The sequence below is a fragment of the Mya arenaria genome, chromosome 8, assembly GCF_026914265.1.
Source record: "Mya arenaria isolate MELC-2E11 chromosome 8, ASM2691426v1".
Classification (NCBI taxonomy): domain Eukaryota; kingdom Metazoa; phylum Mollusca; class Bivalvia; order Myida; family Myidae; genus Mya; species Mya arenaria.
The window spans coordinates 50,605,491-50,622,186 of NC_069129.1; the positions used below are offsets into that span (position 1 = coordinate 50,605,491).

General features: G+C 36.0%; 2 protein-coding genes across 2 annotated transcripts; one reads left to right on the top strand and one right to left on the bottom strand.

Annotated features, from left to right (window-relative positions):
• Window positions 1-1,120: 1,120 nt before the first annotated feature.
• Window positions 1,121-7,889, bottom strand: LOC128243440 (RNA-binding protein NOB1-like). Its single transcript, XM_052961227.1, has 8 exons — window positions 7,807-7,889; window positions 7,473-7,605; window positions 5,405-5,538; window positions 4,659-4,730; window positions 3,719-4,174; window positions 2,898-2,995; window positions 2,245-2,386; window positions 1,121-1,462 (listed from the first exon to the last, which is right to left on the bottom strand). The coding sequence occupies exons 1-8, from the start codon at window positions 7,867-7,869 to the stop codon at window positions 1,190-1,192; spliced, it is 1,371 nt and encodes a 456-aa protein (XP_052817187.1). The 5' UTR covers window positions 7,870-7,889; the 3' UTR covers window positions 1,121-1,189.
• A 57-nt stretch (window positions 7,890-7,946) lies between these two features.
• Window positions 7,947-11,120, top strand: LOC128244677 (uncharacterized). The gene is made up of 3 exons (XM_052962710.1): window positions 7,947-7,976; window positions 9,858-9,913; window positions 10,116-11,120. Exons 2-3 carry the CDS (start codon window positions 9,896-9,898, stop codon window positions 10,749-10,751), a joined length of 654 nt encoding a protein of 217 aa, XP_052818670.1. The 5' UTR covers window positions 7,947-7,976; window positions 9,858-9,895; the 3' UTR covers window positions 10,752-11,120.
• Window positions 11,121-16,696: the final 5,576 nt, after the last annotated feature.

Sequence of the window (16,696 nt, forward strand, 5' to 3'; positions counted from 1 at the left end):
TGTGCTTTATTTTATATGCAGTATACCAGAAAGATTAAAGTGAAGTGTGACTTTTAACTTTGAGGTTGGGTCGTGGGTCTTGCTTGCGAAACAGGATTTTTTTGTACAGAACGCGCGTGTGAATTTCTTTAAAAATCTTTCTATGCATGACCAAGTTACAACCAGGACACCATCAACTACATGTATACTGTACATGCATATATGCTGCATTCCATAATAATACACCTGCTAGGATGACCTTGCCCATTGTGGTAGGGAAGTTGGTCATGCACATGACACATTGTTTTTGAGTACCAATCAGAGTGTGACCTTGAACTTTGAGGTAAGGTCGGGTGTTTTGCACACAACACATGAATTTAATGTTCTGAACACGTGCCAAATAATTTTAAAATCCCTATCGGCATGAAAAAGTTACAGCGTGGACACGACTTACTATACTCAGTGTATATATGTATGCAGCATTTCATAATGATTAAACTCCAAAGTGGGACCTTGACCTTCATCTTGCACCTTATTGTTTTGACCTTTTAATTTAAGATCAATTTCGTACACCAGAGCAATGATGCTATGTGTATTTATCATTATCAAACCTCTGATGAATGAGAATAATTTAAGATATGAAGCAGTAATATGCTGTCAACTCAAGGTGGTGAGCATAATGCCAAATCCTTTTGAACTCCTTTATTTGCTGAATTATGGAGCAGGTCCTGCCCTTTTACCACTTATCCTTCAAGGTATGACCAAAACCCAAGCTGTCCTAAAATCTCTACAAGTCAAATTGATGAGGTGAACATATTGTGTCTTGTCATTTCGAAATCCTTCTAGCTATATGGAGTTTTGGATTGGACTTTAAAATGGCTATGTGCTCTTACCCTCAAGCATGGCCTTGAAGGCAAATACTAGGCTGTATCATATGGTCTACTTGTCAGCTATATGCTCTTCCTATAGTGTCGGAATATTACCGGTAAGACTAATACCTCGAATGTACAATATTAAGAGTAATGTTTCTCTGAAGTTCTAAACTGCATGTTTCACTGAAGCAATAGAATAATTCCTATCATAATGTAAGTTAGCATCAAATAACTAGTTTTCTTGAAAAATAGATGATTAAAACAAAACATACTGTACAATCTTTATTGATTAATTTTCTTAAACATTACTTCATAAACTTATACTGAACATCAGTCAATCACTTTTTCTTGGTGCCTTTTTTCCGAACTTCATTTGGATTCCTCTTATCCCAATAGTGGCCTCCCCTTGACTGAGGAGTAATTCCCAACTTGGCAGCCCGACTGGTTACATCATTGATGATGAAAGGCGACGCTTTTGTTACATAATCAGGATCGAAAACGTCATTTTTTGCACGGGCCTTTTTCGACACTCTGTTATGAGCCAATTGCTGATCTTCCACAAGTATCGGATTGAACGTGTGCTTTCCACCTTTAGGAGTAGGTAATCGGAACTGTAACAAGAAAGCAGTCAGGTCTTTACGAATATGTCAAAATGCAAAAAAGATTATGAATGTAGCACTACCTCTTAAGGCTATTCCATTTGAACATGCACACCTTTCAGAAGTTTAACGCATAAATGATAGACGAAAAATGAAGGGAACTTCCTTTTATAGAATTTCTTTATTTTGCCTTTCTGGGGAGAGTTGTATGTTTTAATGGAAAAAGCCCTTACTTATTAAGAAGTAAAACCTACTATGAAAGTAGCTTATACAAAATTTGGAAGAATACATATTTTTTAATTCACTGCCGTTTTTTAGAATTATCTAATGAACGCAACGGTGTTTCTTTTCCATGGTTCATACCTACATGTAATTCTGTAATGCTGTTTGATGTCAACATTATTCGTCAGTCTAAACCATAATTATACAGTCAGATTTAAAATAAATGATGGTTGATCTTCAAAAATACAAAAAGAACACAAAATGCAGTTGCTGACGCTCGCCCATTTTCTCAGTAGCTCAAGGGAGATAACTTGACAATTATTGAAGCAAGTTATGAAATTACATGAAACAACACAGGAGTATGTTTATTATCATGTGTAACACATGTACATTTATTAGACAGTTGTTTAGGTTTCTTCAGCACCCCACCCCTCAAAAACCACAAACTGGCAATGCAATAATAATAGGACAGTTCCTCAACCATCTATTCTTTGAAAACACAGAAAAATCACTTCGAAAACTAAATACATTTTAAACCAATTATCTTAAACTCAACCACAATAACTACTCACTTTTGTGCCGCGCGTGTTTTGTGGTCTACGCCTGGACAGGAAGTAGCGTATAGAGCCGTCCTCATTCACTGTCATGGAGACCTTGCTCAAGGTCTTGTTGCCACAATGGGGACAGAACAGCTTCTGCACGTTCGTTGTGATCCTGGGGGAGAGAGTTATATGTAGATATTCTAACCCAGTATTCACACCATTATACTGCCTTCATGTTCAGTTATTTGCAGTGATGCAGTAGGGGAATGACACATGCAACAGCAATAGAGATGTCAAGTACATAATAGTCACTTGTTAATAGCTTTAATATTGGCACTTGGTATACCGTATATATAACTTTGTAAGGAAATACCCTAAATATCCAGAACCTAATGATTACTCAGTAACTTCTTCTTGCCCTATTTGCTGTTTCACATCAAACAACTATGATAAGTTACAGGGTTAGTAGGTGACCTGATTTGGGTTCTATGCATAATGGGGCAATGGAAACCATATCGAATATGGTTTTCTGTGCCCTGTGTATCCCATATTGGGTCACCTACAAACCCTGTAACGTATACCGGTATATCATGTGGAATTCGACAAAGCTGGACAACATGATCCCTATTTATCTGCCATGCCATGCAGGAAATGTATGGTAGAATGCACAAGTGTTAACTTACTTCATACAGGCAAAGCACCTCAGTACAAAGCTCTTGGCCCTCTTGATCAGCATGCCGTCTACAGATACAACGTTCAGTCCCATTTGAATAAGGACATTCTGCAAGGAAAGAAAACATGTTTTTTGTATCTATAACGTTTCACCATAACTAGTATACTAGTGATAACAATAAGTGTTCACAGTTTAGACTGAATTTTTCCAATACTGTTTTTTGTAATGGCCTTGATGAAGTTAATGAAAAATAACAAGGGGAGGTAACTTTGGAACAAAGAGCCCCAGAGTTATAATTCTTCCAAGGCGCGCAACATTACAATGCCACTGCCATCAATCTATCAGTATGTTTCAAGATTCAATCCATTCCTTCAAGTAAATTCCAAGTTCTGCTGCAAGCAAATATATGGTTGGAAAATAAAAATTCAGACAAAAACTGAATGTCTTTCTTTCAGAGAAGAAGGGACATAATTAACAAATTCTTATTAGGTCAGTAAAGTTTGAACACATAACATTAAAATGATTTTAAAAATTAAATGACCTACACTGTGTCCGCTCACACAAGAGGTTGTGGGATCGACCCTCACCAGGGCTCTGTTTCAATAAAGATGTTAAGGCTAAAGGCGTAACTCTGTTTTTGGTGTAAGCTGCATTTCAATAAAAATATCTTAAGGATATTTATCTCACAGCTTAGTCAGCTATCATATTGAAACGGGGCCAAGGTTAACAATTTCTGAACGTACAGGTTTGTATCAAGGAAACATATTCCTATCAACATACTTCAGCTGTCTTCACAATGACAATAAGTATAAACAAAACATAGCAAACTACCTGCATGGCAAAGTCTGTGGTGAGACATCCAACCTGTATGACGGCCTTCTCCACAGTGTCCCCTCCCATCTTCTCCTTCACTGCCTTGATGTTGCTCGGGGTGATCCAACCATCATCATCATCGTCATCATCATCAACACCACTATCATCATCATCATCGTCGCTGTCAGATTCTTCCCCAATATCACCTTCCGGTATGACATCTCCTTCTTGCGACTCAAAACACTTATCATCAGCTTTCTGATCTACATCTATATTTTCACTTACAGTTTCTTTGTCCGACATTTCAGATTCACTATTTTTACAGTCTTGGTTATCAGTTTCTACAACTTCCTTCTTTTCTTGCTCACTTGAATCATCATGATGCTCAGATGTAGGATCAATATTTGGGACATCTTCTGACCGCAGTTCTGTCTGCTCCGAACACTCTGACACTGTTCTGGAGGATCCGACATTCTACAAAGCATCACTACATAGTCAAGACAGAGTTAATGTGGCAATTGTATATAACATTAACTGACATACCACTGTAATTGGAACTTTTCCTAAGTTTTAACTAATTTATCATAACAAAGATTGTGAAACAAGTTATTACAACATTATATTAATCACTGTCGTTGTCACGATGTTTAGTGAGAATGTGGTCTTATGTTGTGGGGGAAACCACTGAGTAACTGAAGGAAACCCACTTGTCAGGCTTGGTTACCACAAACCAAACTCGCATATTCAAAGTTTTAAAATACATTCAAACATAAATAAGACTATTACATGCATTTTCAAAATCTGAAGGAAATAACGAATACAGCGTACTTAAGTTAATTAAAATAAATATTACAAAAAATTAATGGTCATGCGAATTCCTAAAATGGAAGTAATAAATGCCAGGAATGTTGAATGGCAATGAAACAATGCAATGAATATCAAAATTCTGACAAAATACCTTCTGTTTGACATAGAAGCCTGCAATGTCTCTCGCCTTCTCCAGGGGTTTAGAACTGGACTTCCATTCAACCTGGTATTAAATAAAAGATTTACAGTTATATACATTTTTTTTATTTTTCACAGACTTTGGTGCAAAATTATCGAACAAGTTCAGGCCATTTGTTGTTTGAAACATGTGAACTATGCAGCTAGCATCTTACTGAAATTTACAATTGATATAACTAATTTCTATAAGTCTCTAAAATTAATGAATGTTTCATTTAATTTGGTACTGAATGAGCGTTACAATACATACCAATCAGGCTAAGGTATAGCATACATGTAGTTTAGAAAACTGGGACTTCATTATTAAATCTGTTTGCAAATATGATGAAGCAAAATTAATTCTTATATTTTTAAAGCCAGCCATTTAAGTTTAGGACACAATAAAAGCCATCCTTTTCTGCATGTAAATTGTTCTTCTCTGCACTAGTATGAAGTGATTCAAAATTATTTGAACAATAGCTGGCTTACATTTTATACCTCTAAAGCTGTGTACAAGTACCTGTTCGTCATTTTTTTTAATTCTATGTGAATCTTATTCTTGTAAATATTAAATTTAAGTGTGCCAAACTAGTTTAAGACACAATTTCTTTCATTTTTTTACAGATATAACACATCTCTGTACAAAAAAACTGTTTGATAGACTTTAGAGGGGATAAATCAGATCGGACAATTACTGATATGATTTATCTGCTTAAATACCTGTTTCTCCGGTTGAGTTTTGATGTGCTCTGTTCCACAAAACTCCTTTTCAAGCTGATAGGTGAGGGCCATCACCCGAATATCCACTGCTGACAGACTTCTGTAATCTCCTGTCTTCTTTGCAAACTCAGACACTAAAATTGTACAATATCTAAGCTGTAATAAGATTATCTAAAATGTCAGTAATAATACAAACAAGCTCATCCTGGAATGCATCATAGTTGCTTAAGTTTGATCCTTATTATGGTCCCTAGGTTAGGGAACACCCTTTTTTGCATTCCGGGATGAACTTGTTTGTATTATTATCTAGGCCTCCTTTGGTTTTAAATTTACTAAAACACATACTACAGGTTTATTTGGGTCATTTTAGATGATTTTTCATATCAGAAATTGTTTAAAAATAAGGAAGCCGCATAACTTGTGTATATTATGTAAAATATTTGTTTAGTTTGTTACCTTTTCCACTGAGCAAAAATATTTTGTTAAATACATGTAGGTCGTGATTTATTTTATCTAAAAACTTTTTAAAGTTGTGTCTCAATTTTGTAACACTTCAAAACAGTGCCATTTGGTTAGAATATATCATAATCAAGTCTCTTTAAAAATAACGCCAGAAAGATTTAACCAAAATGAGGTGCAATAAAAAGAATAAGTTCAGGTTAAAAAATTAGAGTAAGTTGGAAAACGTTTTGACAACTTTTTTATTTTTCGTCTTGGAACGAGCCATTTTTTGCAAATATCTATGGAAACAAGTGATATCAGACTGCTGACAAAAAATTAAATCGCAGATTTTTATATTGCAGTTCAAAAACTCATGTTTTATGCAGTTTTCTTAAACTGTTAGTAACGGTTTAAGCCGTTAAATATTAATTTTCAAACGTAAATATGAAAATCTGCGATCTGATCTTTTGTCAGCAATCTTTTATCATTGGTTTGCAAATATTTACGCAAAAATTTGCTCTTTCCAAGACAAAAAAATAAAGAAGTTGTAAAAACGGTAAATCTGTGAGAGTGCATCTTTTAGCATTCAAAATAACAATGTTTGATTAGGTATATATCTTTTAGTTTTAATTTCAATTCAATAATAAAAAACCCAGATTACTCGTATGATCAAACTACAGGTAACTGTGGTATACACATTATGTAATTTATGGTTATTTATATATACTGGTTGGAGAGCAGTAGCCAGCGGAAAGCAGTAGCCGACAATCGCTTTTTACTCGTGTTTTTTTTAAATCTTCTTAAAAAAGGTGAGAATGGTAAAAAAGAACCGTATCCAAGCAACACCATTTGCATCGAATCCAACACAAAGCGTACGTTTAAACATTTTATTTACAAAAAGTATTGGAAATGTCAAAAAGTTAGCCAACTTTCTCGTGGGGGATGCTCACGTGAATGTTACTGCGCATGCGCAATTGAATAAATTTGCATATCTAATTATAGCACTAGCATTTACCGACAGTCAAGTGTTGGTCATAAACGATTATTCGTCGATGAATCACAGCAAAATGTATTTTCAAAAAAGCCTGTTGAAATGATATTTTCATATTGCCCGTCAATTGCTTTCAAACAATATTGAGACATATTCAAAATTTTATGTATCCGTGGTGTGGTTTTAGACGCGTTGTTAAAGCGAAACTACTCCAGCGCTTGGTTAACAGTATTACTTCCCTGTTCAATAGAGGCGCCCCATGGGGAAATTATACTTAATAAGCCGATAAATATCGGTTTTATAGTCAAGGAGCGGTACTGAAATAAAACTGCCAGGTACTGCTTCTCATAATCCGTAAATTGGCACTAATTGATTACCCCCTTTGTGGCCCCAATTAGGCACGCGCTTCATGACAAAACAAATTTTAATATTGTAAAGTTAGTAGACCTTGACCCCTATCTTCAAAAACATGCAAAAACTGCCGGGTACTGCTCTCCAACCAGTACTAAAGTGTCTATAAAAGAGGAAATAAAGGCAGGTGGGACTATTCTGCTTTTTACTTTAAGCTAGGTGGAATGTTATGATCTAAAGGCAACAGTGAATCATGTCCTATCATCTAGCCATTGCTGTAATTACCGGCTCTAACTGCTTCCGATGAGGGTTCACGGAAATTGAGTGTGTATGGAAGAACCTGCAGCCGCTGTTTGGTTGCCTTGTCACGAATTTCACCAACAACATCATTGATCGTATACAGGGTCTCCCCAATGTCCTTTAAAGATATAAAGTAGGTAGAATTCTTTCTTGCGAACTGTTGAGCAATCCGTGGATTATTGGTTGACTATTTTATGCATGACATTTTTCAGTTAAAGAATTTAAATGGTGTGACAACTTTAAGATTGCAAGCAAATCAGACCATTTTTCAATTGACTTACATGAATCTTAAAATGCATTGATATGTACAAAAACCAACCTGAACAGGAGCATTCCTCAAAAATGCACCCGAGTCCAAAACAACGTGCTTGACAGCAGCCATTTTGTTTGTCACGTGACTTATAAAAGGTTAAACACTACTAATTTAAGATATCTTGAGTTACGTCCCTTATTTATAAAGTTGCCACTGATACATAACACTAGGAAGAGGTAAACACATGTGTGGTTTCATTAAATGTATTCTTTATATGTTGTTTAATATACTCTTTTGACAATCAGCATATGAATTAATATTACTCTCTCGGTTATACATTATTATTTTATTACCAATGCTAAAAGTTTGACCTCTCTCATGGTCATCTATCATCTATGGCAACATTACAAAAAATAGTTACTGTATACAATATTATATAATAAAAAAAACATCATATATAACACTGTTAAGGGTTTAAACACTGGTTTAATGTATAATTCTTTTCGGTGCCAATCTATGAGAGAAGTTCTTATAAGTATCAAATTTCAGATGGATTCTTTCAAAAATTCAAAATGTTCAAGTCCTGTACATGTATGTGGAATTTACATTAATTATTTTCATCTTCCAAGCTACTAGATAAAACAATCTTTATTTAAAGTTAGTTAAATGAAAACAAAAACCATAACCCTGCTCTATGAACTATTTGCTGACATAAATAACAAACATCCATGGATAACATAACAAGACTTTACAATGAACAGGTGACCTTGAAACAAAAGCATATACATGTAGTTTTAAATAGATACTTGGAAAAAGTATTTACAAAAGCAGTTTATATGCATGCAGACATTACAAAAAAGTTTGATGGATTAGAACACTGAATACTATGATAACATCGCTAGTTGACATACCACTCGTCCACTGTGTAATGGTTAGCCTTTTCAAGAATATAAATTGAGGATATATAGTAAACATTTCAATCATTAAAGTTTTGAGAAGCAATATGTACATGGGAATTGAAGCATGGTAATGTGAAGTTGGGGATTGGGGGAGAATGCTTTCATCTAAGTTTTTACTATAGCTTGCTAGAATTAGTCTTTGGAAACTTAACTATTACTAAGAGGATGAACTTAATTTATCATGTTTTTTTAATTACTTATATATTTTGCTGACATGATCAGAAACAGTGATATACAAAGACATGAATGGCCCAGGAACGTTTGGCAAGGCAGCTTTGGCAATTTTATATTTTGCTGTGAAAAAATATTGTAATACTTTAACCATTTACATACATGCCATATTTTCTGGAGACCATTCAGGGGGATTTGTTCAGAAAGGCTGAAAATTCAGGGGGATTTTGGTAGTATTCAGGGGGATTTTTTAGCAGGTTTAAGTTGGCGAAATTTCAAAGTATTTTTAGACGCGAAAGTACAAAATACGTATTCACATATATTTCGCTATGAAAACTTCTAACTTTTTCGTTATACAGAATTATTTTATGTCATGATTTATCATATTCTTATGATACACTGTCATGTCATACTGTAATACTGCAAATTAAACTTAACTACCTCCAAAGTCCTTTAAAAAATTCTGCTTAATACTATCAGCTATGATGACGTTCAGACACTAAGAGAATGGAATGAATTTTATTAATTTCTTCCTTCTTCCTTTTCCAAAATAGTAATATTTCTTTGCCTTTGATCGTAACTTCAAATTAATTAATCACTTGTTGTTAAGGTTTCCTTTTGGCATTTATCAAACCTTTTTTAAACAGTCATTTCACCCTTGCGGAGTTGTTTCTTTACATTCAGTTTCACTCACATACTGTGGTTTCACTTTGTCATTATTGCCTGATGTAAAATATCTAAAAAAAAATAATCTTTTTTGGCATGTATGCATTTATTTGCTGCTAACAGTGTTCATAAAACTTGTCTGTCATTCTGACCTACAAGGCCAATTTCAGGTCAAATTTGAGTGGAATTGGTAACAAAATTGGCAATTTTGTACACAAGACCAAGAACAAAACTAATGAAAATAAGTTGTTGGTCTGGCATTCAATTGTATAATGATTATACTGATACATGTATTTCATTAAAAAATATTCTTTACTTCAGGATTTGGGGTGTTCACTTTGAAACAAAGGTGTTCAAATATGGCTGCTAAGTACCTTGTAAGTACTATATGTTGACCTGTTTTTCATGCAATAATATTCTTTTAAAACACTGTTCAACCCAATGCCTTTTTTATGGAGATCATAAATAAACAAAAATAGCGAAAAATGTTAATGAAGTTTGTAAACTTCTTTAGATTTTTATTGTTTTTAAATTTTACTTACCTGGATTTGGTTCAAGTCATGTTTTTCTTATTTTCAGGTTGTAAATTTACGACACAGATTTTGCTGTACGTTTGAAAGTAAAACATGCTTATCGCAAGTGTTTAAACAGCCAAGAAGGTACCTGTTGAAATCTTCTGTACAGAAAGAATTTCGCCCAATGCATCAGGAGGACAATATCCCTCAGAACTACGTTCTTGCCTACGCTGCTTCTCATCCAAGACAGTACACAATAGGCGTCCCGATGATTTACGCTTCATTTATTGCGTTGACTGGTGTTTCAGCCTATCTGTCGTGGAAAAGTTTGAGATCCAATGAATCCAACACAAGAAGGGAGAAGGTTGTTTTAAGCGATACGTACAAACCTATTGACCCACTTTTTCTGGCTGGAGGAGTAACTGTTTTAGGATTCGTGATGACTGTAGTTGTATTTGTGTACACGAAAGGTGTAATTCTTAGAATGTATTACAGTGAAGAACTGAAGAATTTTATAGCTGTTTTCTGTCGCCATGGGATTTTTAAAGAAAATGTCACAGTAAAACCTGGTGATGTAAAGCTTCTGCCAAATGGTGACATGAGAGGCCCTTATAAAGTGGGTAAAACACGTATAAATCTGCCGTATAATCGGTTCACTGCATCACATTATTATAATGTGTTCTTTGGATATGAGAAGTAAAGCTGAATACGTATATGTAATTTGATATTGCATAACTTTTATTTCTGTCATTTCATGTTCAAGATAAGTTATAAGTAATTGTATTTATTTATTTACACAAACAAAAGTTCTTTTAAATGATGTGAGCAAAATTATGTATATTCTTGCAAACTACCTATATGATCATTCAAATTTGCAACTAAAGCATTTTCTGTAACATTTTAAATCATTTATGTAAATGCATTCTTAACATACTTCCAAATGATGATTAACCATTGTTGAAGCAGTTTGTTCACAATACCCTATAAAATGTGTGAGTCTCTTGAATGATTTTTCATGATTTTTATGCTTCAAAAATGTTGTTATATATTTGAACAAATAAATGAAAGATCTTGTAAATGTTTAGTTTAAAATGTTTAGAGCCTATTGTTAACTCATATTTGTTCATATTTGCAAGTAAGCTTGGATGATGAGAGGTGCATACAAGTTCAACAACTTTCCTTTTTGGTCACCACTTCTTTAACACAAAAAGTGAAAATTCAGGGTACCAGTTCTGTTTGTATAAGTAATGCGTATGTCCATCATATTGTTAATGTTTCGTGATGATATTGTTCAAAGTATAAGAGTAATGGTAACTTGGACCTAAAGTCGCATAAGTTAGCTTGATAAAACTCAACAATATTAAAACCTATTTAGGCTAATATAACATGTTTAATGCATAATACAGATGAAAATTGAACACCTCATCAAACATTATGAAAAGTTATGCAATTGTTTTTTGAGGATCTTGCTTAAAAACAGTTTTGGTATCTTTTTTAGGCCCCTGAAGGTGGACATATTTAAATTACACCGTCCGTCCGTCCTTCCATTAGTCAGGCTTAACTTCTCGAATCTGGGCTGTAACTTTCTCTTTGTATGGACAGATTTTAAAATTACTTGCCACATGTGTTCGGCATATAAATATGATGTGTCACGTACAAGACCTGTGTTCCTACCTTAAAGTTTAAGGTTACACTTAATGTTTGAATACAGTAAAGTTAAGTCCTGACACGACCACCTATACTCTATGTCCTTATATGCAGCATTCCATAGTATTATACTATGGAATGCTGCATATAAGGACATAGAGTATAGGTGGTCGTGTCAGGACTTAACTTTTTCATGAATGGACAGGTTTTAAACAAACTTGCCACACATCTTTAAACAGGCTGTATCTTCCATATATGGACAGGTTTTAAAATAACTTGCCACATATGTTTGACATACCAAGACGACGTGTCATGTGCAAGACCCGTGTTCATACCTCTTAGGTAAAGGTCACTCTTAGTGTTTGAATACTATGGAATGCTGCATATAAGGGCATAGAGTATAGGTGGTTGTGTCTGAGCTGTAGCTTTCTCTTGCATAGACATAGTTTAAAATATCTTGCAACATGTGTTCTACATACCAAAACAACATGTCACATGCAAGACCCGTGTCCCAACGTCTAAAATCAAGGTCACACTTAGTGTTTGAATACCATGGAATGCTGCATATAAGGATGTAGAAGATAGGTGGTCGTGTTCCAGCTGTATTTTTCTCATGTATGGACAGATTTTAAACTAACTTGCCACATGCGTTTCGCATACCAAGACGACGTGTCGCGTGCAAGACCCGTGTCCCTACCTCTGAGGTCAAGGTCACACTTAGTGTTTGAATACTATGGAATGTTGCATATAAGGACGTAGAAGATAGGTGGTCGTGTCCCAGCTGTATTTTTCTCATGTATGGACATATTTTAAACTAACTTGCCACATGTGTTTCGCATACCAAGACGACGTGTCGCGTGCAAGACCCGTGTCCCTACCTCTGAGGTCAAGGTCACACTTAGTGTTTGAATACTATGGAATGCTGTATTTAAGGTCTTAAAGTATAGGTGGTCGTGTCTGAGCTGTAGCTTTCTCTTGTATAGACATATTTTAAAATAACTTGCCACATGTGTTCCACATACCCAAACAACATTAGCATGCAAGACCCGTGTCCCAACTTCTAAAATCAAGGTCACACTTAGTGTTACTAAGTGTGTGAATACTATGGAATGTTGCATATAAAGACATAGTGTATAGGTGGTCATGTCCTGGCTGTAACTTTCTCGTGTATGGACAGATTTTAAACTTGCTTGCCATATGTGTTTCGAATACCAAGAAGACGTGTCGTGTGCAAGACCCATGCCCCTTCCTCTAAGGTCAAGGTCACACTTGGTGTTTGAATACTATGGAATGCTGCTTATAAGGACATATATTATAGGTGGTAGTGTCTGAACTGTAGGTTTTTCTTGTATAGACATACTTTAAAATAACTTGCCACATGTGTTTGACATACCAAGACGGCGTGTCACATGCAAGCTTCATTTCTACATAAAAAGTCAAGGTCATGCTGTATATAAGGACATAGAGTATAGTTCGTTGTGTCCTGGCTGTAACTTTCTCTTGTATGGACAGATTTTGAAATAACTTGCCAGATGTTTTTGACATATCAAGACGAAGTGTCACATGCAAGACCCGTGTGCCTACGTTTAAGGTCAAGGTCACACTAAGTGTTTATTTAATATGGAATGATGCATATAAGGACATAAGAGTGTAGGTTGTCAAATATGGTAGGTATTTGTTTAATGTCCATATGGAATTTAAAATAAATGGCAGTTTGTATGTGCCAAGTAAAGGCAATGTTGTATTTGCAAGACCAACGCTGTATTGTTGTCAAGCATAGAGGAGTTTCAATCCTACGACACAAACATTATGCCATATGGTCTTGCAAATGCACCAGCTGTATTGGGTAGACATAATGTCATGTGGTCTTGAAAGGCCACCATCCATATTGGTTAGACATAATGCCATATATGGTATAGCAAATGCACCAGCCATGTTGGTTAGACACCATACCACGACTGTGATCTTACAAATGTACCAGCTATATTAGTTAGACATAATGCCATGTAGTCTTGCAAATGCACCAGCCATTTTGATTAGAAATAATGTCATGTGTTCTTGCAAATGTGCCTGCCATGTTGGTTAGACATCATGTTATGTGGTCTTGCAAATGTGAATGTCATGTTGGTTAGACATCATGTTATGTGGTATTTCAAATGTGCCTGTCATGTTGGTTAGACATAAAGCCATGTGGTCTTGCAAATGTGCTCGCCATGTTGGTTAGACATAATGCACTGGAGTCATGCAATTGCACCAGCCATGCTGGTTAGACATAAAGCCATGACTGCTGTCTTACAAATGCTCCAGATATATTGGTTAGACATAATGGACATTTCATTGCTAATTTCTTCCCTTTTTGAAGTTTTAATGAATCGAGATTGTTCGAAGGTTAATGCCACATTCGGGGACATTCGTCACATACTGTGTCAGCTCTTGTTTAGATTTAAATAGACAAGTGTTTCAAGCATTAAATAACAATGGAAAAAAACTATACGATTACAAAAAATGAAAAATTGGTACATGTATATGCAAATTGGCGAAAAAAACATACTTTTTTAATTCTTGAATATGCTAATTTCGCGCTTCTTTTGAGAAAACACCCATTCCGATTGCCTATAAGAAAGCAAAACTCTCACAATGTAATAAAAGGTGGTAAAACATTGGATGAATGAACTTCCTGTTTTTACGGGCTTAATGCAATGCCGTTTCAATTCTCTATAACATTAATGGAGTAACATCAGTTTTGCACTAATAACATTGTGCAAAAAGTGCAGGTGAAGGATTTTCACCTTTAGTTTCTGATGTCACCGCTGAAAAGTACCATTTTGGCATCATACTATTTCACGGGTTTATTTTTCTTCTTTGTTCACACAAAGTGGTCGAGGTGAGCTATTATGAGTGGTTTTCTTCTGGCGCCCGTCCGCCCGTACCTACGTCAGTCAACAATTGCTTCAAATTCGTCTTCTCTGAAGCAATCTAGCCATATAATGCCCGTCTATGCAATTGCAACAAAGAATAACATGGTGTTGAACAATACGCATACGTGCGAAAATACGCCTTCATGGAAAGATTTTGAAAATCCTATAATGCATGCTAAAGTTACAACTCGGATTAGGCTCAGTCCAGACCAATCCTATCAACAGTAATTATTTTGACAATTAACATCTAAGTGTGACCTCGATCTTTGATGTTTTATGCGTGATACGCCGATTCATCAAGTAGAACTGTCAAGGCAAGGTTTTCTTTTTTAAATTCCTATAATGCATGGTCAAGATACAACCCGGTCAAGTATTATATCTAACCTTTGACCTCTTAGCGTGACCTTGATCTTTGAGACACAGACGTGGATATCTGCTGTGCAATAATGGCCGTTTTATTAAAGAAATGAACATTATCTAATATCATACAGCATAAATGGAATGAAACATTTTTTGCTCTTTCTTGCGTATTATATATGTCCCATTGGTCAAATTAATAAATGCATTGGCTATGCATATTGTTAGTGTATTGGTGAGAATACAAGATTATCTACTTTAAAAGTGTCAATTATAAATGGTCCTATGCAAATAAACAAATACATAGTAAATTCGATAACCCTTGTATAAACCGTAGGGGTGTTTTGACAGCGTTGTAAAAACCGTAGGGAGTATTTTGGCCGTCTTGTTTAAACCGTAGGGAGTGTTTTGTCCGCCTTGTATAAACCGTAGGGAGTGTTTTGTCCGCCTTGTATAAACCGTAGGGGTGTTTTGACAGCGTTGTAAAAACCGTAGGGAGTGTTTTGGCCGTCTTGTTTAAACCGTAGGGAGTGTTTTGTCCGCCTTGTATAAACCGTAGGGAGTGTTTTGACCGCCTTGTATAAACCGTAGGGGGTGTCTTGACCGCATTGTATAAACCATACGGGTGTTTTGACCGCCTTGTATAAACCGTAGGGAGTGTTTTATCCGCCTTGTTTAAACCGTAGGGGGTGTTTTGTCCGCCTTGTATAAACCGTAGGGGGTGTTTTGTCCGCCTTGTATAAACCGTAGGGAGTGTTTTATCCGCCTTGTTTAAACCGTAGGGGGTGTTTTGTCCGCCTTGTATAGACCGTAGGGGGTGTTTTGTCCGCCTTGTATAAACCGTAGGGAGTGTTTTGTCGGCTTTGTATAAACCGAAGGGAGTGTTTTGTCGGCCTTGTATAAACCGTATGGAGTGTTTTGACCGCCTTGTATAAACCGTATGGAGTGTTTTGACCGCCTTGTATAAACCGTAGGGAGTGTTTTGTCCGCCTTGTATAAACCATAGGGAGTGTTTTGTCCGCCTTGTATAAACCGTAGGGAGTGTTTTGACTGCCTTGTATAAACCGTAGGGGGTGTTTTCACCGCCATGTATAAACCGTAGGGAGTGTTTTGTCCGCCTTGTATAAACCGTAGGGAGTGTTTTGACTGCCTTGTATAAACCGTAGGGGGTGTTTTCACCGCCATGTATAAACCGTAGGGAGTGTTTTGTCGGCCTTGTATAAACCGTATGGAGTGTTTTGACCGCCTTGTATAAACCGTATGGAGTGTTTTGACCGCCTTGTATAAACCGTAGGGAGTGTTTTGTCCGCCTTGTATAAACCATAGGGAGTGTTTTGTCCGCCTTGTATAAACCGTAGGGAGTGTTTTGTCCGCCTTGTATAAACCGTAGGGGGTGTTTTCACCGCCATGTATAAACCATAGGGAGTGATTTGTCGGCCTTGTATAAACCGTAGGGAGTGTTTTGACCGCCTTGTATTAACCGTAGGGAGTGTTTTGTCCGCCTTGTATAAACCATAGGGAGTGTTTTGTCCGCCTTGTATAAACCGTAGGGAGTGTTTTGTCCGCCTTGTATAAACCGTAGGGGGTGTTTTCACCGCCATGTATAAACCATAGGGAGTGTTTTGACCGCCTTGTATAAACCATAGGGAGTGTTTTGTCGGCCTTGTATAAACCGTAGGGAGTGTTTTGACCGCCTTGTATTAACCGTAGGGAGTGTCTTGAC